This window comes from Rhinolophus ferrumequinum, chromosome 15 (genome assembly GCF_004115265.2).
Source record: "Rhinolophus ferrumequinum isolate MPI-CBG mRhiFer1 chromosome 15, mRhiFer1_v1.p, whole genome shotgun sequence".
NCBI lineage: Eukaryota > Metazoa > Chordata > Mammalia > Chiroptera > Rhinolophidae > Rhinolophus > Rhinolophus ferrumequinum.
The window spans coordinates 36,252,051-36,277,808 of NC_046298.1; the positions used below are offsets into that span (position 1 = coordinate 36,252,051).

General features: G+C 52.0%; 1 protein-coding gene across 1 annotated transcript; it reads left to right on the forward strand.

The window, feature by feature from the left end:
- Positions 1-107: 107 nt before the first annotated feature.
- Positions 108-6,249, forward strand: LRFN3 (leucine rich repeat and fibronectin type III domain containing 3). The gene is made up of 3 exons (XM_033128440.1): positions 108-560; positions 1,846-3,279; positions 5,624-6,249. Exons 2-3 carry the CDS (start codon positions 1,862-1,864, stop codon positions 6,078-6,080), a joined length of 1,875 nt encoding a protein of 624 aa, XP_032984331.1. The 5' UTR covers positions 108-560; positions 1,846-1,861; the 3' UTR covers positions 6,081-6,249.
- The last annotated feature ends 19,509 nt before the right edge of the window (positions 6,250-25,758 follow it).

The following is a 25,758-nucleotide window of genomic DNA, read 5'->3' on the forward strand; positions in this document are numbered from 1 at the left end:
TGCCTGGGACCTTGAAATCTGGGATGGAATTCCCTTGTCTATCCCCTGGAACCCATTATTTGGGACCTGAACCCTGAGATTTAGGCCTCAGATTCCAAGATCTGGCATTCCTAGGGGCCTAAACCTGAGTTCTGGCCTGAAGTCCTTGCTGCAAACCTGAATGCTGAAATTTGGGACTAGAGACCTCCAAAACTTGACTTAGCACCCCAATATCTGAACCCAGCGCCCAGTGTTGGATCCCAGGACTGCGTTTGGAACTTAGAACCTAAACTCTCTATTTGGCTGTTTAGCATCACAAGACTGGAGCTGGGCGACCCTAATTATGAACAACCCAAAGTGGTGCCTGGGTCTCTAAAATTGCATCCTAGAGGCCCAATATTTGGGGATCTGGTACGCTAAGTACCAAGGTCTGGAGACTGCGACCACATAGCTGAGACAAGATAATCCCTGTACAGAGGCCTTGGGGACAAGGAGGCATGACCAGGTCCCCCTCCAGAACCCTGACCCCTGACCCCCTTGGAGCCTGAGGACTCTGCTCCCTGGGGCGGCTTCCAGCTCAGGTAAGGCCCATTGTGGGAAGGGACCAGGGAGGAGCTTTGTGGCTGGGGGTGGAGGTAGGTGAGGATCAGGTACCCCCGGGGCACCCTTGGGGTTTTCCCTGGAAGCAGACACCCCCACCTATGGGTCTGCCTCCAGCTCCTTCTCTGCCTCAGACATTCTCTGGACATTTGGCCAGCTCTGTCCCTCTCTGATCGCCTCTTCTCCAGTTGGTGGCATCTCCAGATCTCTGACCCACCCCTAGTCCGTCCTCTAACTTCTTCCCACCATCTGTCTTGTTTCACCATCTCCAGCTGCCTTTCCCGTCCACCACTCCTCTCTCCCGTCTCCTTTTTCCACCTCTCCTCTCTCTGACCATCTTTGACATTTTTGTCCACTGTTCCTCTCTCTGGGCCACTTCTGGCCACTTCTTTCAGTGACCATCTCTGTCCACCTCTTCTGTCTTTGATCATCTCTAGCAGACCTGTTCACAGATCTTCTCTCCGGCTACCTCTGTCTACTACTTCACTCAGTAACCACCTTTGACATCTGTGTCTGCTGTGCCACACTCTGATCATCTTTCACCAGCTCTCTTGCCCTTGTCCAGTACTGACTTGACCTGTGACTGTCTCTGACCATATTTGACATCTCTACCACTCTTCTCTCCAGGCACTTCGGTCCATCTCTCCTCTCTGGCTTCCTCTGTCTGCCTTTCCTCTGATGACTCTCTCCACACCCATCACCCTACCCAGCTCTCCTTTCCTCTCTGACCACCTCTCTGGCTTTTGACCATTTCTGACCATCCTTGACCATCTCTCCTGGATCTGACCGCCCCTGACCACTCCCCCTCTCTTTGTCCACTGCTCATGTTCTCGATCATCTCTAACCACCTCTCTTTGGTCATGTCTGACTACTTCTAATCACTCCCGCCACCCTGACCACCTCTTCTCTCTTTAGCCATCCTTGACCATCTCTCTGTGACCATTTCTAAAGCCCTCTGGCTTACCTTCTACCCACCCTGACCAATCCTCCCATTCTCTGACTCTGATCATTTCTAACCACCTCCCTTCTCTCGGACAATCTTTGTTCATTTTATTCCATCTGTCTTCCCATGACACATCTCTCTGAGTCTTTGACCATCTTCTCTGGCTTATGATATGTCTGACCTCTCCTCTCTGACCATCTTTAACCAACTCTTCTGCTCCCATCTCACTGTGACCTTCTTTCCTGGTCTTGGACCACCCCAGCCCCCTCTGGTACCCTTCTTCTGACCTCAGCCTGCCCTAATGCCTCCCTTCTTCCCTGTAGGCCGCCCCTGCCCGCGATGGCCGTCTTCCCGCTGCTCCTTTGCCTGCTACCGCTGGCCCCCGCCTCGTCTCCATCCCAGCCAGCCATCGCCCCGTGTCCCCGCCGCTGCCGCTGCCAGACACAGTCACTGCCCCTAAGTGTGCTGTGCCCGGGCGCAGGTCTTCTGTTCGTGCCACCCTCACTGGACCGCCGGGCAGCTGAGCTGCGCCTGGCGGACAACTTTATTGCGGCTGTGCGCCGCCGCGACCTGGCCAACATGACGGGCCTGCTGCATCTGAGCTTGTCACGTAATACCATCCGGCATGTGGCAGCTGGTGCCTTCGCTGACCTTCGCGCCCTGCGCGCCCTGCACCTAGATGGCAACCGGCTGACCTCGCTGGGCGAGGGTCAGCTGCGCGGCCTAGTCAATTTGCGCCATCTCATCCTGAGCAACAACCAGCTGGCTGCCCTGGCAGCTGGTGCCCTGGATGACTGTGCTGAGACACTGGAGGACCTCGACCTCTCCTACAACAACCTGGAACAGCTGCCGTGGGAGGCTTTGGGTCGCCTGGGCAACGTCAATACATTGGGCCTTGACCACAACCTGCTGGCTTCTGTGCCTGCCGGCGCCTTTTCCCGTCTGCACAAGTTGGCACGGCTAGACATGACCTCCAACCGCCTGACCACCATCCCGCCTGACCCACTCTTCTCCCGCCTACCACTGCTAGCCAGGCCCCGTGGCTCACCCGCCTCTGCCCTGGTGCTGGCCTTCGGTGGGAACCCTCTGCACTGCAACTGCGAGCTGGTGTGGCTGCGGCGGCTGGCGCGGGAGGATGACCTCGAAGCCTGTGCCTCCCCGCCTGCTCTGGGTGGCCGCTACTTCTGGGCTGTGGGTGAGGAAGAGTTTGTGTGTGAGCCCCCCGTGGTGACTCACCGCTCGCCACCCCTGGCAGTGCCTGCAGGTCGGCCAGCTGCCCTGCGCTGTCGGGCAGTGGGGGACCCTGAGCCCCGTGTGCGTTGGGTGTCACCCCAGGGCCGACTGCTGGGCAACTCAAGCCGTGCTCGCGCCTTCCCTAATGGAACGCTGGAGCTGCTGGTTACAGAGCCAGGTGATGGCGGCATCTTCACCTGCATTGCAGCCAATGCAGCTGGCGAGGCCACGGCTGCTGTTGAGTTAACCGTGGGTCCCCCCCCACCCCCCCAGCTAGCCAACAGCACCAGCTGTGACCCCCCACGGGATGGAGATCCTGATGCCCTCACCCCGCCGTCTGCCGCTTCTGCCTCCGCCTCTGCCAAGGCAGCTGATACTGGGCTCCCTACCGACCGTGGTGTCCAAGTAACTGAGCATGGGGCCACAGCTGCTCTCATCCAGTGGCCAGATCAGCGGCCTATCCCAGGCATTCGCATGTACCAGATCCAGTACAACAGCTCAGCCGATGACATCCTCGTCTACAGGTGCAGTGTCCAGGAAGTGGGCAGCGTGAGTGGGGGAGTGAGGTGGAGGGAGGGTTAGAGCTATGCTTACCGATACCCAGGCGGCATAGCTGAGAAATGAGGCTACAAGGTCACAAAGGAAATCACATAGCAAAAGTATAAGAAATCGGTCAGCAGTGATAAAAAGAAATAAGGCAGCACAAGTAAAAAGTAACCAGACCAGAAGAGTAAAAAGTTAGTTGGGAGGCAAGTTTGGAGAGAAACAAACAAATTTAAGTAGTAAAGGTAAAGAGAAACCAGGTGTATCCAGATGACAGGGCTAGATACAAGCCAGACTGCAGGAAGAAAAGGAGATCGAGCAGGAAGGTATGGGATCATGGGAAAAATGAAATGAGGCAGCCCTGCTGCAGAGGAACTCAGGCCGGAGGTTAAAAGGAAAATGAGGGAGGAGCTTAAATAGAGACTTGGCTTTGGGTTTGTGTAGTGTGAACTGCTCCACATGTTTGGAGTTCTTATATGGTGACATCTCGATTTTTGATACTCTAAATCAAATTAAACCTAGTTTAAGCTCCACCTGCTAGGTGAACAGGAACTTTCAGTTTGCCACTGTTGGAGATTCCCTTCTATCTTCTGTTGTTGCAAACACAAAACCTGGGGCTTACACTCTTCAAGAGGTGGGTCAGTACACCTTCTGCCCTTGAACTGGAGAGTACTTGGAATATCTGCTGTGGCCACATGAGGTCAGTAGTGGTGGCTCTGACCTGGGTGTTGCTGACACCTCTCATCCAAGTCCAGCCTTGCTGGACAGCTGTGGATGGCTCCCTATTCTCACTGCCAGGCTGGGCCAAGGGTGCAGTCAGTAAGGCCTGGCTGCAGAGAACTGGGCCTCCCTAGGCCTGGGGTCTGCACCTTGTAAACCTAGCACCTGTGTCTCCTTTCCCTCCCCAGGCACCCATACCCCAAGGGATCGTCACTTGATTTCCTTTTCAGTCCTAGAAATCCAATGAGCTCATTCTACTCCCTTTCACAGGCAATACGCAATCGATTCCATGGAGGGGCCACACCTGAAAATCACACAAGTCTTGTCTTGTCCACCATGCCTGGCAGGGGATAGGACGAATGCTTTCCTAGATACTCACCCTCCCACAGACAATCACGGAGTTTCCTGTACCTCCTTTATTAAAGCAGTTTAAGAATGAAACAGATTATAAAAACAAGTTAAATCTCCAAAAGGATGCTGTGTTACAAAAGGAAATATAGTGGAATTGGGTGCTAAGGATAAAAGGAAATGGATAAAGAGAAACCAGGCAACAGAGATAAAAGGGAATCAGGAGGCAGAGCTGGAAAGAAATAAGGCAACAGGGAGAAAAGCAGTGGTGACTGAGGCACATCAGTTTAATGAAAACGGTACTAAATGATAGGACTCACCGGAAAGCAGGCGACAGGTACAATAATGACAAGGCAGCAGGCTCGGAGGGATGTTCTTTGGAAGGTTAGAAGGAAATCCGGCACCAGCAGCGTGGGGGGATCAGGCGGTGAGATTAGAGAGAATCTAGCTGTACACCAGAGGAAAACGGAAATCAGGCACAGGCTGGAGGCAAGTCAGATGGGAGCAGAAGGCACAGAGGGAGACTGGGAGGTGGAACTAGAGGGAAATTGAATGGGGGGGCTAGAAGAAAAGGGGCATCGTGTTAGAGGGAGGTCAGACAGGGTTAAAACAAAATGGGGCGGTGAGCTGGAGAGACGTTTGGCAGCAGGGCCAGAGGGAACTCGGGTGGTGGGCTGGTGGGAAAGTGGGTGAGGGACTGAAGGAGCTCAGGCAGTGAACTAGGGGAGAATCGGATGAGGGGGATCAGAATGAAATCAGGCAGTGGGGTGGAACAGAATTGGGCAGCAAAGCTAGAGGGAACTTGGGCCACAGCCTGGTGGGAAATTGGGTGGCAGTGCAGGATGAAAATCAGGCCGTTGGGTGTAAAATGAAACAGGACGGGGACAACTCAAGTGGCGGGCCACCGAGAAACTGGGCAGTGGAGCTAGAGTGAAACTAGGCAGCAGAGCAGAGGGGAAGGGGGCAGTGGCACTAGAGGGAATTTGAGCATTGAGCCTAGAGGGAGATCACACTGGGGAATTTGAGTAGAATGCGACAGGAAAGTGAGACAGTGGGCTCAGGTAAAACTGGCTAATAGGCCACTGACGAGGTATTAGTCCAAAGGGAATTCGAACAGTAGTTAGAGGAAATTCAGAAATCAGAGTGAATTGAGGGGCAACTGGACTGGGGGGAAATCCTCTAGACTGGAGGGGGGACAGAGTGCAGGGTGGGTGCTGGGCAACTGGAGACCTGACCCCGACCTGCCTGTCTCTCCAGGATGATCCCAGCTGACAGCCGCTCCTTCCTGTTGACGGACCTGGTGTCAGGACGCACCTACGATCTGTGTGTGTTAGCAGTGTACGAAGATGGCGCCACAGGGCTGACAGCCACGCGGCCAGTGGGCTGTGCCCGCTTCTCCACCGAGCCAGCACTGCGGCCTTGTGGGGCCCCACACGCACCCTTCCTGGGCGGCACCATGATCATCGCGCTGGGTGGTGTCATTGTGGCCTCGGTACTGGTCTTCATCTTCGTTCTGCTCATGCGCTACAAGGTGCACGGCGGCCAGCCCCCAGGCAAGGCCAAGGCATCTGCGCCCGTCAGCAGCGTTTGCTCCCAGACCAACGGCGCCACGCCAGCCCTGCCTGTCCCTGAGCCCGCCGCACCCAGGGCCCACACCGTGGTCCAGCTGGACTGTGAGCCCTGGGGGCCCAGTCACGAACCCACGGGACCCTAGCCTTGCGCCCACCTCTATGGCCCTTCTGGCCCAAGGGGTGGCAGGACCCAGGCACGCTGTGGGACCTGGCCTCAGACTCACCAAATTGTTCACGGTTTTTAAAACTTATGGGGAGGGTGTCAGGGGCACTGGGGCACAACAAGAAAGTCCTATTTTTCTAAGCTTGGGCCTGGGCCCTTGCCCTTGTCTCTGTCTGTGGGGGTTGGGATCATGCAAGGGTCTGGAGCTGGGGGTGCCTCCTCTGGTGAGAGACCCGCCTAGTTCTATCTGAGGTCCCTGGATGAGGCTGAGGATGGTCATCCTCCTCGAGCATCGTCTCTGGGCATGCCCTATGCTGGGTGATACTGTGACCAGACAGCCCCAAGCCCTGACCTCAGATGGTGATAGCTCAGAGTGATCAGAGATGTGGTGATGAGGGAAGCCTGGGGGACTGTGGGAGTCCAGAAAAGGAGTCTGACTCAGCCTAGGGTGTGGTCAGGGAGGGCTTCCTGGAGGAGACATGTGACCTGAGAATGACACCTGAAGGAGATCATTGGGCAAAGAGCAGAGGGAAAGGTGTTCCAGGCAGAGGGCACAGCATAAGCAAGTACTTAGTAAGTGCCAGGCACTGGGGGTCCTGTGGTAGAGGTGAGGAAGGACGGGTGAGCAGGATCCAGGATCTCCAGGCTGAGGAGCTCATACTCTGGATTGTTAGTATTGGGAGCCATGGAGAATTCTATGCAGGGGAGGACAGGGTCAGTTTTGGGTTTTAGGAAGATCCTTCTAGCTGTCATGAGAAGGGTGAACCAGAGGGGAAGACTGAAGCAGGGAGCTTGGGGGAAGTCCCAGTAGGGACCTGGGTGGGTAAGGACAAGGCTGGACCAGGGCAGGGCTGGGGAAAGCAGTTGGGGGTTAGGTGAGAGAGGCATTTCAGGAAGCTGAGTGAGTGGGTTATGGAGCTGAAAGACCATGGGGGAGGGACGAGGCCCAACGCTCTGGCTGGGGAGGGGACAGTGGAGCTGCTCTAATGCAGAACCAGGGAGAAGGGGCAGATTTGGGGAAGATGCTGAGGCCAGTGTGGGACTTGGTGGATGTGGGGAGCCCAGAGGATATCCAGGGGGTGGCAGCCAGAAGGTGTCAGGACCCCTGGTCTGAGGCAGAGGCTGGGGACAGAAATGAGGGCTCTGTCAGCAGTGATGGGGAGACTGAGGCCACCAAGAGGGTGAGATGGCCTCTGGGACTTTCTATGTTTAGGGGACAAAGCAAAACCTAGACTGAAAAATAAAGACTAAACAGGAACAGCAGGTGGAGGGACAGAGTGAAGCAAACCAGACAACTGAGAACCAAGTGATTGTTGTGTTTACTGATGTCAAGACTGCAGTGAGAACAGTGAGGAGTCCAGTAGGACAGGTGCCAGACTCAGCTGATTTGAGAGTAGGAGCTAAGAAAGTGTGGATGGGGAGTGTAGACCTGCAATTCTATGGGCCTAGAGCCTGGTTCAGGTGGATCTGGGCCTTTCTGTCCCATGTCTTTCCAGGGCTCGTCCTCACTCTGTCTTGGATTGCCCTAGACCACCCTCAGACACCCGGAGGTTTGGACGACCAAACCCTGGGTCTTGGAAAAGGGCCTCCCTGAAGATCCAGGAATGGGATGAGCAGTAAGAGGAATACTGCTCCTTGACCTCAGGCTACTTGTAGTGGGCCCAGAGGCAGGTATGCGGAGGGAACTTGGGTCCTGTCATTTTTCTCTGGACTGATCTGGTATGAGGAGCATGGTGAAGAGGGCCCAAGACCTGAGTGGCCGTTCTGATGATGTGGTGTACATGACTTGTCTTCATGGGATAACATCCTAGATTCTGTTGCAGCTTTCTTGGTGGGCAAAGGCCTTGGAAATGATCCTCTGTTGGCCACGGGAACAACCTGAGTCCCGGGGACCTGGTCTGACACCCCAAGTCTCCCAGCAGCATCATGAGGTCTTCCCTCCGGTGGCTGAGGTCAGGAGAGGCCATCAGGGACAGTGAGGGATCCTGGGGAAAGGGCCTAGGGAGGGAGAGGTTTGGATACCTCGAGCCACCTACCGAATACCCGTTGCTGCCATGAGGGGGAGCCAGAGCGCACGTTCCTCAACCCTCATTTTTAAAATATTAATTTATTGAGTGCCTACATGTGCTACGTGCTGGGTACTCAATAATGAACAGTTACAGGCCTGTCCTGCTCTTACATCCCTCACCGTTTGGTGGGGAACAAGTGCTAAACAGTCACACAAGCAAGTGTGGAGCATCTGTGGTGACAAGTGGGGCCATATAGGAAAGATACATGGAACTGTGAGCTCCTATACCAGGGGATCTGACCCAGGAAGAGAGGTTGAGGGAGGCTTCCTGGAGAAAGTGATGCCCCAGCTGAGATCTGAAGGATGCTGAGGTTGGAGTTAACTTTGCAGGGGGAGGAAAGGGCATTTCATGTGAATAGAACAGCATGTACTGAGGTCCAGGGGCTGATGGACACATGGTGAGTAAAAGGTACTGAAAGAGACCGGGGAGCTGCAGTGGGATGAGGGAAGGGAAGTGATGTCGTGTTGATGCTGGAGAGTGATAAGGGGGTAGGTGATGCAGGCCCCTGTAGGCTGCTGGGATACGTCTGGATTTTATTCTAAGTGCCATGAGAAGCCATTGGAGGGTTTCGAGCAGTGAGGAGAGCTGTGCTACCTGATCCTAAAGAAGCTGCAATGGTGGGTCTGTTTGCACGTGAGGAACAAAAGTGAAGCAAGGAGACCAGGAAGGAGGCCACTGCAATGGTCCAGGCAGAAAGCTGACCCTACCCAGGTTGGAGCCCGAGTGGATGGATTGGACAGAGATTTGAGACCACCTCACTAGAGGCCTCCATAGGGAATGGAGAGGAAGGTGTGGACCCCGGTCGAACTACCCAGTTCTCAGGCAAAATTGCAGAGAGACTGGGGATGAAGAGTTGTGGGGCCTTGGATATCTGATATCCAAGGATCCATCCCTTAAATGGGGGGAGCTGACCTCTCTGTAGCATAGGAATTACTAATCTTTTCTAGGTTCAAGTACCAGGCAAACAGAGGACCGGGGCTCAGCAAGGCAGAGGCTGTGGCTGATAGGGGGGATATGGACAAAGGAAATGCAGGCCCAGAAGGGGAACACACACCTAGTGGTAGCTTATTACATGTTTGGAAGCAGGGAGGGTAGGAGGAGTTATGTAGGGGCAGGCTGGTCCCTCTAACACGGCCCCCCACTGCCTTCCCCGCAGGATGCCCGGCCCATCTCCCACCCCCAGGCAGAAATAATAGGACTGTGGATAAATGATCACATGTATCTAGAATTTAAAGTTAAAATGTAGCTTGTCCGACACTAGCCAGCTGAGTCCACCAGTATCCTGAGCTCAGTGAGTACTACTCCCTCCACTGCCCCTCCCCTGTCTGGCTTTGAGAATGCCCTGCACATTTTTGAGACCAGCTTCCCTGGTACAAAGGACCAAGTTACTGGAGGATTTTTTTTTAAGTGACTGGTCCTGACACCAGGACTCTGTCCTGTCTGTGTGTTGCCTGATCCAACCCATGTGTCTGAATGTGGCTAGTCTGACAGGCCAAGTGTCTGGGCATCCCTGTGATCCTTTGCAAGGCCTCAGCTCATGCCAGGCTTTTACAGCTCTTTACATGGGCGTATATGTGGGAGAATCAGATGAAGGGGTCTTCCCAGTGGGTTGAACCTGGGCATGACTCTTTCCCTGGTGCCTGTGCCTTTTCATGCCTCACAAAAGCAAGGATATGTATCCATGCTTGGTGTTGCCCTGACCTGTGTAGAGTGATGCTGGTGACCCACAGCCCCAGACCCTGCCCTCACAGAGCTCCAGGCCCATGGAGGATACAGATACCAAACAATGGCAGCCCAGAGTGGTCAGGGCTGGGATGGGGGGAGCACAGGTGAGTGATTAGGGCCTATTTAAGCCAAAGGGACTTTGGGAGTCCAGAAGGGGCTCCTAACTGAGCCTGGGATGGGAAGTGGAAAGGATCTAAGATTTGCTGAAGGCCGGGCCAGTTTCAGGGCAGTATGACCTGTGCAGCCACACAGCCCCACTTTTCGAAGGACCCTGTGCTTTGTTGAATGCCTTGCTGTCACTATTGTGAAATTCGTAATGATTTTTGAACAAGGGACTCCACATTTTCGTTTTGCACTGGGCCCTGCTCACTTGAAGGATATGCAAGCTTTGTGCAGGGCCAGTATTGTAGCCAATGAGGTTTATCCCAGGTGCGATTTTTGCTAATTGAAGGATATATAAAGAGAGCCAAGAGAAGAGAGGGTCTTCAAGGAGACAGAACATCGTGTGCAAAAGACAAGAAAGGAGGAGAGGATTGTGCGCTTGAAGAGCTGGTCAGAGTTCTGTGTAGCTGGAGCACAGCGTGGGAGAAGGGGGTGGGTGACAGGTGAGCTCATCACGTGGGCAGATGCCAGCTACCAGGCTGAGTAGCTGGGACTCCATGCCAAAGGCACTGGGGAGCCATGAGGAGGGACAAGGTCAGGTTCGGACTTCAGAAAGATCCATCTGGCTAGGGTGGGGAGAAGGGCTGGGCGCACATGGCAAAGAACAGGTTGGGGTGAAGGGCTCAGTTGCCTGAGGGGGTTGGGAGTGTCTGGCTGCTGTAGGCAGGCTTATGAAGAGCCTTGACTGCTTGGTGACACCAGGAGACTGGCTGGGGAGACCCCAAAGCCACAGGATAAACCCATAGCTTCCTTTTCACTTGAAGAGTTTCACTATTGAGGGTGGGAGAGGGTGCACAAGGGTAGGTTATAGGGTATCACTGGTAAGTACTTGAAAATCTTTTGATATGAGAACTCACATGGATAGACTAATCGAGATGAATGCAAAATTGGCAAGAATTTAGAGTATAAATGTGAGACTTCAAAGAACTTTATTCTGGGTATATTCTGGCTTCAACTCTGTGGAACCCTTCTCCCCATTCCTCTGGATAAAATATCAGTTCTTTGGGAACCTCCTCTTCATCCACAGCGCTCAATGCTGTAGCCCCAGGGCTGGGAACCAACCCCCTTCCTGCTTCTCCATTCACCTTCTGGGGCATCACCCTCCCTACATGCCCCGCCGCCTCTGTTTTCCTTCTCTGCTGATGACTCTACATCTCTGTCACCAGCACTGGCCCCTCTCCTAACTCTTCAGGCCTCTCACACCCACTGTATCCCACACTGGCCTTAGCTTCTTCCCAAACCTGCCCCTCTTCCCGGTCCTGTCTCAGGGCAACCCCTCTCAGCCTCCTGAGTGTCCCTCCCATCTACCCTTCCTCCCTTATCTGGCCCTATTCTGTCCTAGCTCTGACCTCACCTGCCTGGGACCCTGCATCTCCTCCCTCTGGGCTCCAGGCCTCAGTCCCCCCACCCCCACCCCTAGCTCTGGCCCAGGGAATTTCCCTAAAGCCAAACCTGACCCTACTCTGCATAGAACCCTCAGTTATCCGGGGTTCCTGGCCTTGCAGGTCTTGCCCTCCCTCTCCCAGCTCTGTCTCTGGCATATATGTTCCCCACCTCCAGCTGGAAGGAAATGACTGCTCGCTGAAAGGTTCACACTATAATACTCCCAGACCTGCCCTCACATTGTTTCCTGTGGTCTTGGTGGAGCCTTCCCTGTCTCCTCTGCTTGTGATGAAGAGCCTGGGGAGGATCTTAAGCAGGTGAGAAATGACGCTATTGAAAGAAAGTGGGTTTCTTCTTGAATTCTCCACTACTCCCTCTACCAAAAACAAGGGTTCTGGGGAGAAGAGGGCTAGGGGTACAGGCTCCTAGGACCTAGGGGAGGAGGGGCCTGGGAACGATCTGAGGTCCCTTGCCTCTCCCTGTTTGGAACCAGCCTTGTCCTTCTTCCTGGATCCTCCATGGAGGGTGAAGCTCCATTGTTCTCCAGCTCAGACTGTTCTGGGAGGATGGGAGTGATGTGGAAGCCATTGTCTTCCCTTGAGGAGCTCCACCCCAAATCCTCCAGACCCCCACATCTGTCAAATGGTATCCCCTCCTGCCTCTGCCTCTAGTCACTTCCCCAACCTAGGAGTTCAGGCCCCCAGCCCCCTCCTCCCTCAGACACAGAAGTCCATTCTCCATTCCCCTCCCTTCTCAGAATCCAGGAGTCCTGGCTCCTCGCCCTCACTTCCCCAGTACCTCAAAGGTTCAAGCCTGAAGCCTCTCCCTCCTCAGCAGGCTCAGGAGGCTGCCCCTCTTTTCTTAGGAACGATGGTATTCATTTTTTGTTTTTATGAGAAATAATAGCACATGTCCAAGTATATGAATGGAACCATCGTATTCTTGCCTTGCCCCTTTTGATATCCTAATTCATAATTTTCTGTCTCAAACTTGGACCTCTCCCCCCCCAACACAACCATGTCCTCCACACCCAAAGGCCCTCCTCTGAAGAATTCTTTCTTGTCTCTCTTTTCATCTTTATATCTCTCCCCCACTCTCTCTCTCCATTCCTTACTCTGTCTGTCCTTCTCCCCACACCCATCTCTCCATCTGGCTTGTATTTTTTTGTATTTTTCCTCTCTCTCTTTTAGTGTCTCTGCTCATCTCTGTCTTTCCCCTTCCCTTAACTGTCTCTCCCTTCTTCTCTGTCCCTCCCCCTTCCTTCTCTGTCTCTCCACCTGCCTCTTCTTCCTATATCGCTCACATAATTAGACCTCATTATAATCAATGGCACCACATCAGGCTGGTGTCAGTGCTAACGGGGACATCCGTGTGCTGACCCAGGGAGAGTACTGAGGGCCAGACCCAGGCATCCGGGACTACAAATGCCCCCACAAGGTGCCTGGCCTCGCCCAGCTCCTGGCAGGTGAGACTCCCAGTCTTGTCTTTTTCCCTGGGCTCTGAGGCTGAGCCCTTCTCTGGGCTTCTCCTTGTGCTCCCCTCTGGTCCTGCAGGGGGAGGGCTGGAGGACAGACTAGCAGCAGAGATTACACTGATGAGCCATTATCTATGTACCCCTCACCAGCCATGGCTGTCCTCACACTTGCCCTGCTGTGCCTTGAGTTCCTTGGTGATCTGTGGGAACACAGAAGACGAATGAGCTGGTCTGGATCTGGACTGGTTGTGCTGGCTGGGGTTGGGGGGCTGCCTGGCGTGGATATGTGGCAGGGGATTGGCCACAGGGGCTTCTTGGGACAGGGCCCTGGCCAGCTGAGACAAGGGACTATTTGGGCAGACTCTGGGACAGGGGATTGGCCAAATTGGTTGTGGGAAGGGAGATGGGACAGATGGTCCAAAGGAAGTGACTTTATTTTAAGCTAATTTTTATATACTAGACATTTTTCCATGGCCTTCATATATATTATCTCATCTAATGCTCTCATAGCTCTGTGAAGGGTGTGCTAACATCCTCTTTTACAGATGACACAACTGCAGACCAAAGAAGTTAGGTACCTTGCCCACGTTCACGTGGCTAGAGAGTGGTGGAGTCAGGATTAGAACTGGATGTATTTGGCTTCAAATCCACCTGATTATGCTGACTCCCTTCTCTCTCCTCCTGGTTCCCTTAGGCCCGGTGGCTTCATTTGTGGGTTTCCAGGGCAGTCACCTCATCATCACAGCTTTCTTAGAGAAGGGGGGACGGGGAGAAGCCCAAATTCCTGCTGTTCGTGTAGCTACCAGCGCTGACAGCGATGCACGTGCGTGGGCGTGCCTTCCGGGAGCAAGCACTTCCGAGCCACCTGCTGGGTAGTTGCTCCGTGGTGGTGACACCCTGTCACTGCAGGCCCAGGAACGGCACACGAGTTTGTTGTGGTGGCCTCAGCATCGAGCACGCTGCCCGCCAGCCACTCCTCCTGTACCTTGAGCCCCCTTCCAGGCGCTGTAGGTGCAGAGCGCAGAAGACTTGTCCGGCACCTGCATCGTGCCCATTTATTCCGTCGCACTGCTGGCTGGCCACAGTTGCCTGCAAGCGGGAGACCAGGCCTGGGGCCACATATCCGAACAACTGCTACCCTAGGGTTCCTGGGACCACGTCTATGCCGTGGCCCAGTTTGCTCCCGCAGACCTGTGTACGTGGCGGTTGGGGCCTGAGCAGCCTGCATTTGGGGGACTGGGCCAACGCTGAAAAGGCGCAGGCTCTGAGCCCTGGCGCGTGCTGCGCTCGGCGGTGGACCCCATGCTCCCACTGGTGATGCGCTTCTCGGCCCAACCATCCCTACTTTGCCGACAAGCCCTTGGTGGGCGCGTTCAGCCACAACTTTGCGCTCACCGCACAGCCGGACTTTTCCGACGTGGCGGCGCTGGTGGCGTGCGAGCCCACCCCGGTGCTCCCGGGCCGCGGCTGCTGTCTGCTGTCGGACCTCATTCCCTCCGGCTCAAGCCGCATCACCGGCAATATTCTGGCAAAAGCCAAACCCTGGCTCAGGGCTTCTCCTGGACCGAGGTGGTCTCTGGGCCGCGGAGTGGGCGTGGCGCCGTGCTCCGCCTGGAGATGCGCGGAAGGGGGGGGGGGGTGGGCCGTGATCCGCATCGGCACCACCTACGGAGCTGGCTTTGTGACCCACACCACGCGACAGCCCATGATGGCGAGTAAGCAGCCCTGGGGCTCAAGAGAGGTTGGCAGGTGATGGGATTCCTGGGGTCAGGGGTAGGGCAACACGTTCGATTGATCACAGAGCAGCGGGAGAGAGTTTAAAAAATGCAAGTCACGTTCTTCCTCCACTCAAAATCTTCCCATGCAATCATTGCACCTCACTCCCAGCAAAAGCAAAATCCGTTCAGTGTTTTAAGAGGCCCCATATGATCTGTTGTCATTACCTCTCTGATCTCATCTCCTCTCACTCTTGCCCTTCCCTGGCTCTGTTTTCCAACCACCTTACTTTACGCCCCAGGACATTTGCACTGGCAGTCCCCATGGTATCCTCACAGATCGCTCCCTGGCCTCCTTCAACTCTGCTCAAATGTCACCTTCTTACTGAGGCCAAGCTGACTAATTTAAAATTGCAATCCCTCAGCACCTACAATCTCTAGCCCTCCCCTGCTTTTTTTTTTCACAGCACACATCACTTTCCATATATTTACTCTCTTTCTCTGCTACGCACTATTTCCTTGAGGGCAAATTGTTTTAATTTTTAAGGAAGTTTTAAGATACACAGTTTAACTGTACAATTTTTGTGTCCAGCCTGACACTTATAGAATATTCCCATCACCCCAAATAGCTCCAGGAGGTCAGATTGTTACAAAAATGTTTTGTTCACTGTTGAATCGCCAGCACCTATGACAGTGGCCAGCACTCAGTAACTATTTGTGTAATGAATAACAGTAATAATAATAATTATGTAATAGTAATAATATAATAATAATAACGATTTGTTAAATATGTGCCACTTCATATGCCAGGTGCTGGGCTAAGAGATGTAGTTATTGCAGAAGGTCACATGCTCTTTTTCTTTATTACAGTGTAAAATGTGAACAATAGGGTGGGAGGAAGGGATTAAATAATAATAGTATTGAGTGCTTAACCTTTCTGCTAGCCTTTGAGGTAGACTCTACAATAAGATTGTAGTAATTCCTTTTTTCCTGGAGTGGGAAACGGGGAAGGGCCAGAGCTCAAATCCTTTTCTTTTTTTAAAAAAATTTTTTTATTGGGGAATATTGGGGAACAGTGTGTTTCTCCAGGACCCATCAGCTACAAGTTGTTGTCCTTCAATCTAGTTGTGTAGTGTGCAGCTCAACTCCAAGTTCAGTCGCTGTTTTCAATCTTAGTTGCAGGGAGCGCAGCCCACCATCCCATGCTGGAATTGAACCGGCAACCATGTTCTTGAGAGCTCATGCTCCAATCGCCTGAGCCAGCCGGCCTCCCTTTTGCCAACTTCTTTCAGCTAGAAAGTGGCAGAGCCAGGATTGGAACTTGTGCTTCCAGAGCACAAGTTTTTAACCACCTTTTTTTGTTTGTACTGCCTCACAGGACTTATAAATAGCCCTGACTTATGAGTTGAGTGGTAAGTGCTTTTATATATAATGTATGTACATTATACAATGTATTCCTAATAGCCACCCTCAGGCAGGTATTATCCCCATTTTATAGAGAAAGCAGTTGAAGGTTGAAAGCAAGAAATCACTGCCCAAAGCTACACACTGAGCAGGTGGCAGCTGCAGACTCAGTGTAGCTGGACGCTGACCATGGTTCTAAATATATTATACTGTGGGACTCAGGATTTTCCCGTAATCCTGGAATTAGGAGGCTCCCACCCAATCTTTTCCAGTCCTGAAAAACAGCAGGAGACGAGAGAAATGCAACGGGATACTCAGAGGGAAGCTAAGGTTTCTTAGAAATGAAGACATGGACTTCAGTTCATTTATTCACAATCATTCAGAGTTTGACTCCGGAGTCATGAGGTCTGAACTAAAACCCTACTATAAACTGTGTGATCTCGGGCAAATCACTTCACCTCTCTAACCCTCTATTTTCTCCTCTGTAAAATGGGATAATAATACCAACAACATCATAAGGTTGTTGTGGCATTGTTTAAAATGAGTGAATAGAACAGTGGCATGCAGTAAATATTTGCTTTTCTTCAATAATCTTTTTTTAATCTTTACCTCAGGCCAGACCTGTTCCAGGCACTGGAGATGCAACAATGAACAACATAAACAACATTCCTACCCCGGGAGCTGACACTTTAGCTCACATTCTAATCCACATCAAAGCTCTGTATTTTGTATCTTAATGGAAAATATGCAATGCCCTAGTTACTTTGTAGATGGCTGACTTCATGCACTAACAGCTATGAAAAAATAACTCCCCTCCCTGGAAATTAGGGCATAATACATCTCCAATTCCCCACAAAGAACAGGTACACACACACACACACTCACACACACACACACACACACACACACACACACACACACACAACTAAGTCTGCTTAATGTGGAAAGCCGGAAGTCCTCACCAGCCAAAATCGACATACAGATGTGTTTGCACTTATTGGCACAGAGATTCTTAAATAGTTGATATAGCTGTCTTTAGATGGAGCCTGTGCTCTCCAGCTCATCAAAGCCCGATTCTACACCAAGCCAGCGCGATCAATTCTGTATTGTTCCACAGCCCACTCTTCTCTTTCTGCTGATATGGGCCCACTTCATTTTACATTGGGGAACCCTGATAGATTCTGAATGTTGAGTCTCCGATGTCAGGAACCCGGGAGGGCTTGGATGTGGAGGCAGGTCAGGAATGAGACTAAATGTTAGGATCTAATTCTCTTGCATCCTCTCCTCATTTCATCTCCAGATAGTCTGACTGAAGACTATCCGAACCCTCCCATGGAATCCATCCCCTCCTGGAGTCTTCTCTGATGATGTCATTCCAGTTGTCAGTCTCTGGTAAGAACCATACATGCTCCAGTGGGACCACATGTCATCTTGTGAAGCCTAGGTGTGTACCCAACACCTAAGCCACATCTGGACCTAAGACCATCCAGTTCCAAGATGATATCTCTGGAGGACTCCAAAATAGTGTCTATCTCCAGCTCTAAAACCAAGGCAATGGCCAAACCAGGATCAGAGAGCACACCTAAAGCTGACCCAGGGCTTGCACAAGGAGCTGTGAATGAACCCTGGCCTGAATCTGTAGCTGCGGTTGAACCAGCACGCACCTGTTCCCCTGCCCTTGCCCATAGCTGATCCAGAGTCCAAATCTAAGACACTGTCTGGATCTGGGTCAGAAATGGTTTCAGTAACCAAGCCAGGGCTCCAGGTGGTAGCACTGATTAGCCAGGCTGTGACGAAACCAGATCTTGAAACTGTGTCTCGGTCCAAAATGGTATCGGTGGACAAATCAGAGACAGTGGCTATCTCTAGTAAGGGGCAGTGAGGCATCACAGAGGGTACCTGCTGGGCCTCCAGGCTGCCATACATCTGCACTTTTTATGGCTACTCTTTCCCCAGGCCTGGGGGGCTGCACCTACATGGTGAACCATTGCCCTTAGGCCTCCATGCTTTCCAGCTATGGTCTCCCGCCCTGGAGGTAGACAGCCCATGCACTTTGTCACATTGCACATGTTTGGGATCACTGTCATTGCTGTCAAGCATGAGTTTCGCTTTGTCTGGGTAAAAATAATAGTGTATGAAACCCTGGGTAACTCCATCCTTCTCTGTCTCTCTTTTTTTGTCATCTCTAAAATGGAGGCAGCACACAGGTCCACAGTCTCTTATCTAAAATGATTGAGGCCCTGTGCATTTCAGTTTTTGGAATTTCAAATGGTCGTACCATGCGAATGCCATATGTTCTCCCAGTGGGTGTTACACAATCACAAATTTTAATATCTCTGCAGTGAAATGTCTGAATATTCACATTCAGTAGAATAAATCAAGATTTTAAGCGACCCCACATAAGTTCAGGTCAGCTTTTGCTGTCAATCAAGTTTTAACATCAAACACACACACTTTTCAGTCTTCAGACCACTTTTGCATTTGGGGACTGTGGATCTCTTATCATGTTTTTGTGGGGTGAGAATGGGTTAACATATGGAAAGCATTTGGAACAGAGTCCAGCTCATGGAAGTGTCATTTGGAACCTGCAAATTTTCTGAGCTTTGGACATATCCTAGGACCACATGCAGCCACTGGCATGCCCCAAATTTTTCCTCAGAGAAGATTTAGGGGCATTGCCCTGGTTGGAAGGTTGTGGGGGCTGGACTATATTTAATCAAACTGGTGGAGGTTATGGATGTACGAAGTCACCTCTCAGCACCCCTATGGAAAGATAATGGACTCTGGATCCAATTGACCTGGGTTCGAGACCAATTTTGGCCACTTGTTATCTGTATGACTTTGGCCAAATTAGTTAACTTCTCTGGGTCTCAGTTTCTTCATCTATGAAATTGGGACGATGCAAAGACCTAGCTCACAGGGCGGTAGTGAGGGCTGAAGGAGCTAATATACGGAAAGCTCAGAAAGTGCACGAGGCATGAGCTGTGATGCTCCATACTCCCCTCCACACGTCTTGGGAGCTCACCCTGCCACTCAGGAGTTCCCCAAGTGCTCTTATGGCTCCCCAGCACCCAACAGCCTCCACTCCAGGTACCCAGCACCCTCAAATTCTCAAAGCTCCAGATTTTTACTCTCACCAACATGGGCCCCCATCTCCTAGGGACCTGATATTCCTGAGTTCCTTCATCAATTCAGGAATGTTTTATTAGTATGTACCAAACTGTGTTCAAGACACTAAGGACATGTCTGTAACCAAGACAGATAAAATCCTCGGTCTCATGGTGCTTATATTCTATTGGAGAGAGATAAGCCATAAATGTAAATTAATTATATAGCATGTTGGAAGATGGGACGTGCTAAAGAGAAAAAAATAGAGCAGGGCAAGCGGGATCAGGATTTCTGAGAGTGTAGTTTTCAATAGGAGGGCATCGCTGAGAAGATGACACTTAAGACAAGACTTAAAGGAGGTGAGGGAGAGAGCCATGTGGATATCTGAGAAAAGAGAATTCCAGGCAGGGGAAACAGCAAGTGCCTAAAGTGAGAATCTGCCAGGCATGTTAGAGGAGCAGCAAGAAGCCCAGGAGGAAGTGGTGGGATTGTGGTGCAGAGCAGAGGGGGAGAATATGGGGGTCACATTGTATACAGCCATGTGGGCTCTTGTAGCAACTTTGGCTTTTATTTTGTGTGAGGTGGGAGCCAAGGAAAGATTTTGTACAGAGGAGGCATGAGATTTCACTTGGGTGTTAGTTAACAAGATCCCCTTGGCTGTTGCGTGAAGCACAGGCTATGGGGCTTGTGAAGAAAGCACTGGGAGACCAGTAAGGAGACTGCTGCAATAGTCCAGTCCAGGCAGGAGATGATGGGCGTTGGACCAGAGTGGAGGCAGCAAAGGAGAGTGAAAGATGGCTTGGGAACTTTCTGGGTGGGAGGTGGGGGCAAAAAAAAGGAAATCGTGGATTAGGAGAAGGGAGGTAGCCTCTGATCTGTTGAGGACTCTCCAATGAACTGGAAGAGGTGGGCACTCCCAGCGCCTTAGTGGAATTACTTATCTGAATTCCTGAGAGGAGGACCTCTGAGTTTTGCATGAGGACACATCTGGGAAACAAGACTCCTGGTTAGTGGATGAGAATGAGAACTAGATCCCTAAAGCCCCCACTCCCTCAGTATCCCAACATCCAACCCCTCAGCTTCCATCAAATGATGAAAGCAGCCTTTCCTCCTCACATGACCAGGAATGCAGGCTTTCTGGTGACCCCAGATCTTGGATAGCTCCTGCAGGTGAATCAGCAGCAGCTGAAGTTGCCAGGTACCCTGAGCGACAAGCAGCTGCAGTTGTACTTCTGCACTTTGGAACTGTGGGCAGAGGCAGGTCTGGAGCAAGAGCCACCTGCACTACACATAGCCTATGACTGGCAGCACGTGCTGTCCCTGCAAGTGACCTAGAGCTACTGTGAGCTCATGGTGGGGCTGTGCAGTAACTTCAATGGACCCACAGAAAATGTGGGCAGTCTGGACCTACGTCTTCTTGCACACTTGGGCCCTGCATCCACCTGATGCCCCTTGCCACAGCCTCTGGGCTGCTCTCTGTGCCAAGCCTGCATCCCCACGGGAGATCCTGGGGCCCTGCACAGTCCTAGCAGCTCTGAACAGGATCTTTTGCCACCGACACAGCATGTTGCCACCTATGCATTTTGAGACCAGCTGCAGTGCTTGGATCTCTACCCATTCTCCTACTACTTACCTGCACTTTGTGTGGCTGTTCAGGTCTATGTGTATACCTGTCAGAGCCTGGGTGTCAGCATGGGCCCCTGGAGATTCCAGGCTAGGTGTCATGAGTGAGCCTTAGAGAGAAAGGGCTATGGGCTGCTGGGGAAGGGGATTCTGAGACTTTGCGGCGACTCCTTGATACTGGAGTAGATTCCGGGGGCAAGGCTCCAGGGTCCCTGGGGTAGGACAGCCTGTGGGTCTTGTGGGCAGGACAGCAGAGGCCCAGGAGGCAGAGCTCCTTGGGTCTGGGGATGGAGAGTCCTCCACTGTAGAGGCGGGATTTCTGGGTTCTGGGCACTGGAACACTTAGAGCCTGGGTGTTCCAGGGTCTTTGGGTCTTGGGGCTGAAGACATCTAGGCCCTGGAGCCCAGAACTAATCAATTCTAAAAGGCAAGATTTCTGGGTTTGGTGGATGCAAAAGTCCTCTAGGCAGCGAGAACTCCAGATTCTGGGGTGACTCTGTATCCCAGGGCCAGACTTTTATGTTCTGGGGAGGGGACTTCTGGTTTCTGAGGACAGAAACGTCTTTACTCTGGGAGATGGAGACACTGGGTCTGGGGGCTTGGAAAGGCTCCATTCCAGAGGGTTGAGGACCCTGGGATCCTGGGTGAGATACTTGGTCTGAGGGTGCGGATGTCTCTGCTTCAGGGGTAGCTGAATGCTTGGGTCTCCGGAACCAGACACGGAGGTCCTAATATGAACACTCTCCCCTCTACCTTCTTCCACCACCCCACTCCCACAGCCTTCGAGTGCCCCCAGAATAGCCACTATGAGCCTTGTGGGCTGGGCTCATCCTGCCCAGAGACGTGCGTGGGCCCATTGGGAGTGACATGTACCAGCGATGCTGGCTATAGATGCAGGAGCCAGGCCTGCTACTGCAGCATCCCAAGCCGCTGTGACCGCACAAACCGGGGTAACTTCTGGTACCCAGCGAGGCCTTGTGGGAGGGCGCGGGCTGTGCACTCTGCTGCCTCTGTCCAGCCTCAGGAGGGAACCTGATCTGCACTGAGGCCAGTTGCAGGCCAAGCGCTGTGCCCTGTCATGTGGCCGGCACACGTGTGCCAGCCAGCATGGCTACCTGTGGGGCAACCAGTAGAAGCCACTACATCACCTTCGACTGGCACTGCTTCCGTGTCCCTGGCTCTTGCGCGTACCTGTTGAATGGCCTTAGTTCTCTGGTGCCACATAAGCTCGCTGACTTCCGTATGCTCAGGGGCACTGGTACTGATAGCATCCTGAGCAGCCTTAAAGTACACGTGCTTGGCTACCACCTGAGGCTGGACCCCAGGGAACCCAGCTGGGTCCTGGTGAGAAAATCCCGTCCTCCCCACAAATACACCTAGGGACTCCATCTTATAATCTCTGTCCCCAGAGTCCTCACCTCAAGACTTTCAAACCTGATCCCACGATCACCTCACCCTAACCTTACCCTAGGGTCATACTTTGACTTTTTGTCCTGTAGTACTGGACCCAAATCCAGGACTCCCACCTCCTTTCTTTTGCCCATGTTCTCTGACCCAGAGGCGTAATGTCAAAAACCCCCAAGCCTAACCCCCAAATTAGAACTCAAACAAGCTTAACCCTTTAGGGCTGAACTATAAGTCCAGAATCCTCTACTCCAGTCCCCCACAACTTCTTGGAAGAGAAGGAAAGAAGTTGTAAGGCTGTTGGAAAGGCCACATGTAAGGCACTCACTAGGTGCCAATATTGTAAAACATAATGAACAAGAGGCTTTTTAAGGTAGGTACAATTGGCATTACCATTTGCCAGATGAGGAAATTGTGGCTCAGAGAGGCGAAGCAACTTGCTCAGGGTCACAAAGCAACTAAATCGCAGAGCTGGGATTTGATCCTTGGCAATGTGGCTCCAGGGTCTGTTATGCTGTCTCTGCAAATGGTCAGAAAACACATGACCACAACTACCTCATTTGCAAAACATGATTCAGAGTCCCAGTGACTCTGATACCACTTCAACATGGCAAATTTTCCCATCAAGGTAGAGAAAAAACAAAGAAAAGATAGGAACACTAGGAGAGTAGCCCCTGGAGCTGTGGGGATGAGTGAATCCACTGACCACAGAGGACAGGACCCAAATGGTGTCAGTTATTTTACATCGATGGTTTGCCCTGGTGACCGTTTAAATTTATTACTGAATTAGTATTTTTAAATGAGGGTGGCTGGACTATGGCGTCTCTTGAGAAACCAGAAGCTCTGGCAACTAGTCCTCTATTCTCATGGCCACTCATAGGTCGGACTTCCCCCTTGAGCCAGGACAAATATTTTCTCTCCAGTTTGTCACAATCCCCATCACATCTCCACTTCGCTCATTTAGTTACTCACCTGGCACTTGGAAGCATGTGGATTAGGACTGGATTTTATGCCTTTCCTGGGACCAGGGGTCTAGTCCGAACTTCAGCTTCATGGGGGGGCTCTAGATCCTCATGGGCCATAATCTCTCTCCTACCCCAAGATGTGTGAGACATAATTATAAATCCTCACTTTATCCTTATAACAATTCTTTCCAATGGGTACTATTATTTCCCTCATTTTACACAGAAGTAAACAAATTGCCAAAGTGAAACAACTCAACAAGCCAGCAGCCAAGATTTGACAACTTGGCTCCAAAGTCAAAGGACATTTAACTACCATGCTTCACTGTGCTGGCACATGTAGGCGGACCATGTGAAGTTGCCAATATTTGATGTTTTTATCCATCAAATGTGGCAACTTAGTATAGTTCAACCTAAATGTTTGTATCCTGAGTATTTGTAGCCTTGATGCAAGATTCCTAGAACCTTCCTTGTGAGACCCAGTATACCAGAGCTTTCAATCCTGATTCTGGGATCCTGTAACTCCAGTCCTGACCTAAGAATTCCATTTATTCATTCAGCAATCACCTACTGAGTATCTGCTGTGTTCCAGCCACTATTCTAAGAACTTTTTACATGTGTTAACTGAATTTCAGACCCCACTCTCAGTTCAAATCCTGGACATCTTCAGACCCAATCCAGTAATTGTAAATCCCCAATTCTCAAGGCTTACAAACCTTCACCCCCAATTCCTAGACCCCCAGCCTCAACAGCTGTGGGCAAATGTGGTCAGAATCACGGACAGCAGCTGCAGCATTTGGTGGTGGTGTGGACAGACAGACCTTCCTGCCCTATGCCACTCACCACAGCACTCTGTAGTGCCTGCCATTACTTAGGAATCCCAGCATTCCTGGGACTCTATAGCCTGACTTGATCTATGAACCTCATTCACCCATTCATTCATTCATTAGTTCCACAAATATTTATTGAGTATTGACGATATGTTTTGTACATACAAGAGTCCCCAGCTTTCAACTCTTCACATGTGATCTAGGAATACCACAGTCCCAATCCCCAGAATCCACAGTTCTCACCTTCCAAGTACTTGTTGGAAAAAGTTCTAGGATCGTGGACAGCATCCTAAGCATTTATAGGCCATTGTGGACAGACTCCTGGACCCTCAACAGGGCTCCCTGGAGCCCCTGCTCATACTTAGGAATCCTCGGTACTGACACTGTGTCTCCAGAGCCCCAGAATGGCATACCTTCTTCAAACAGGTGAGTGGGGGCTGGCAGAATCTACCGTTCCAGGTTCTAGGCAGCGGTACACTCATCGTTCATGGTGGCTGTGACACGGTGGTCAGCTGCCTCTTTGCCTGCATGAGACCTATGCCCCTGGGATCCATGTAGCTCTGGCTTTTCCAGCAGCATATAGGGGCCATGTGATGGCGCTGTGGGCAACAATGGGGATTCCACAGATGGCCTCCAGGTGCCAGGAGTTGTGGCAAGCACCACCAAGCTGCCTGAAGATACACTGGCCTAAGCCTTTGGCGATAACTGCCTGGTGGGTTCTCCAGATGGGTGCTTGAATCCTGCTGTCAAGATGCCATCTCTAAAAAATAAATAAATAAAAAGATACCATCACTGCCACTATCCTGTGTCGCCCTGCCAATCACCCGCACCCCAAACCCACTTTGCCCATATCTGTAACATCCACTTGGGTCCCCTGGGGCCCTTCTAGTTATGCTATTTGCTGGCACCAAGCCCCTATTTCCAAGATTGCATGGTGGATGTATGCCTGGGCACCAGCCGCTGCCCCATGCTCAGCCTCTACTATGAAACCTGCCATCTGCTGGTTGGCCAACTCTTCCCCTGGTGGAAGTCGAGCCTGTGCTGTGAGTGAGTGCCCAGGGCCTCTGTCCAGGCTTTCTGTCTTTGCTCATCTGGGGAGCCTGACCCCACTTGACCAGGGTTCAGTTCCTTGGTTGTTACCCATCCCAGGGCACCAGCCCCTCCCTGCACAATTTAGTCCCTGTAGTTCTCATAGCGCCAGACTCCAACCACCCTTCCACACCCCACATCATGATCCAGACCCTCGACCTTTGTCCCTCCTAAAGTGTCCGCCCTGCTCTGATGAAAGCCCAGCTCCCAGCTCTTACCCTTCCCAATTTTCAGCCCTGATTATGGTCCTTCCAACACTTACCTCTTTAGGGACCCAGACGTGGTCATGGACCAGCCCCCAAGCCGTTATGGATGATCAGCTTCACCTGTGATCCAGGGTTAGCCACCTGGTCTTTCCCCATGTGGAGCTTCCAGCTTCAGCTCTGCCCAAGTCGGAGCTTTCCAGCTCTTACCCCTGCAGGGCCCCAGATGCCGAATGCTAGCCCTAGTGGTGGAGTGGGGGTGAGACTCCAGCAGCTACTTTCCTCCAGGAACCCTTGTGGGGACAGAGCCCCAAAAAGCAGTTTCCAGGCTCTCAGCCTCACATAGAAAGGTGCTGGCTCAGGTAGTAAATGGCCATCGACTGTGATCAAATGGCCATCAGCTGTGGCTAGTTGGCCGTCAGCTGTAACCAGTGAGCAATTGGCCATGAATATAACCGCCGTGGCTAGGCTAGCAGGAAAATGGGGGCTAGCAAGAAGATGGTGGCT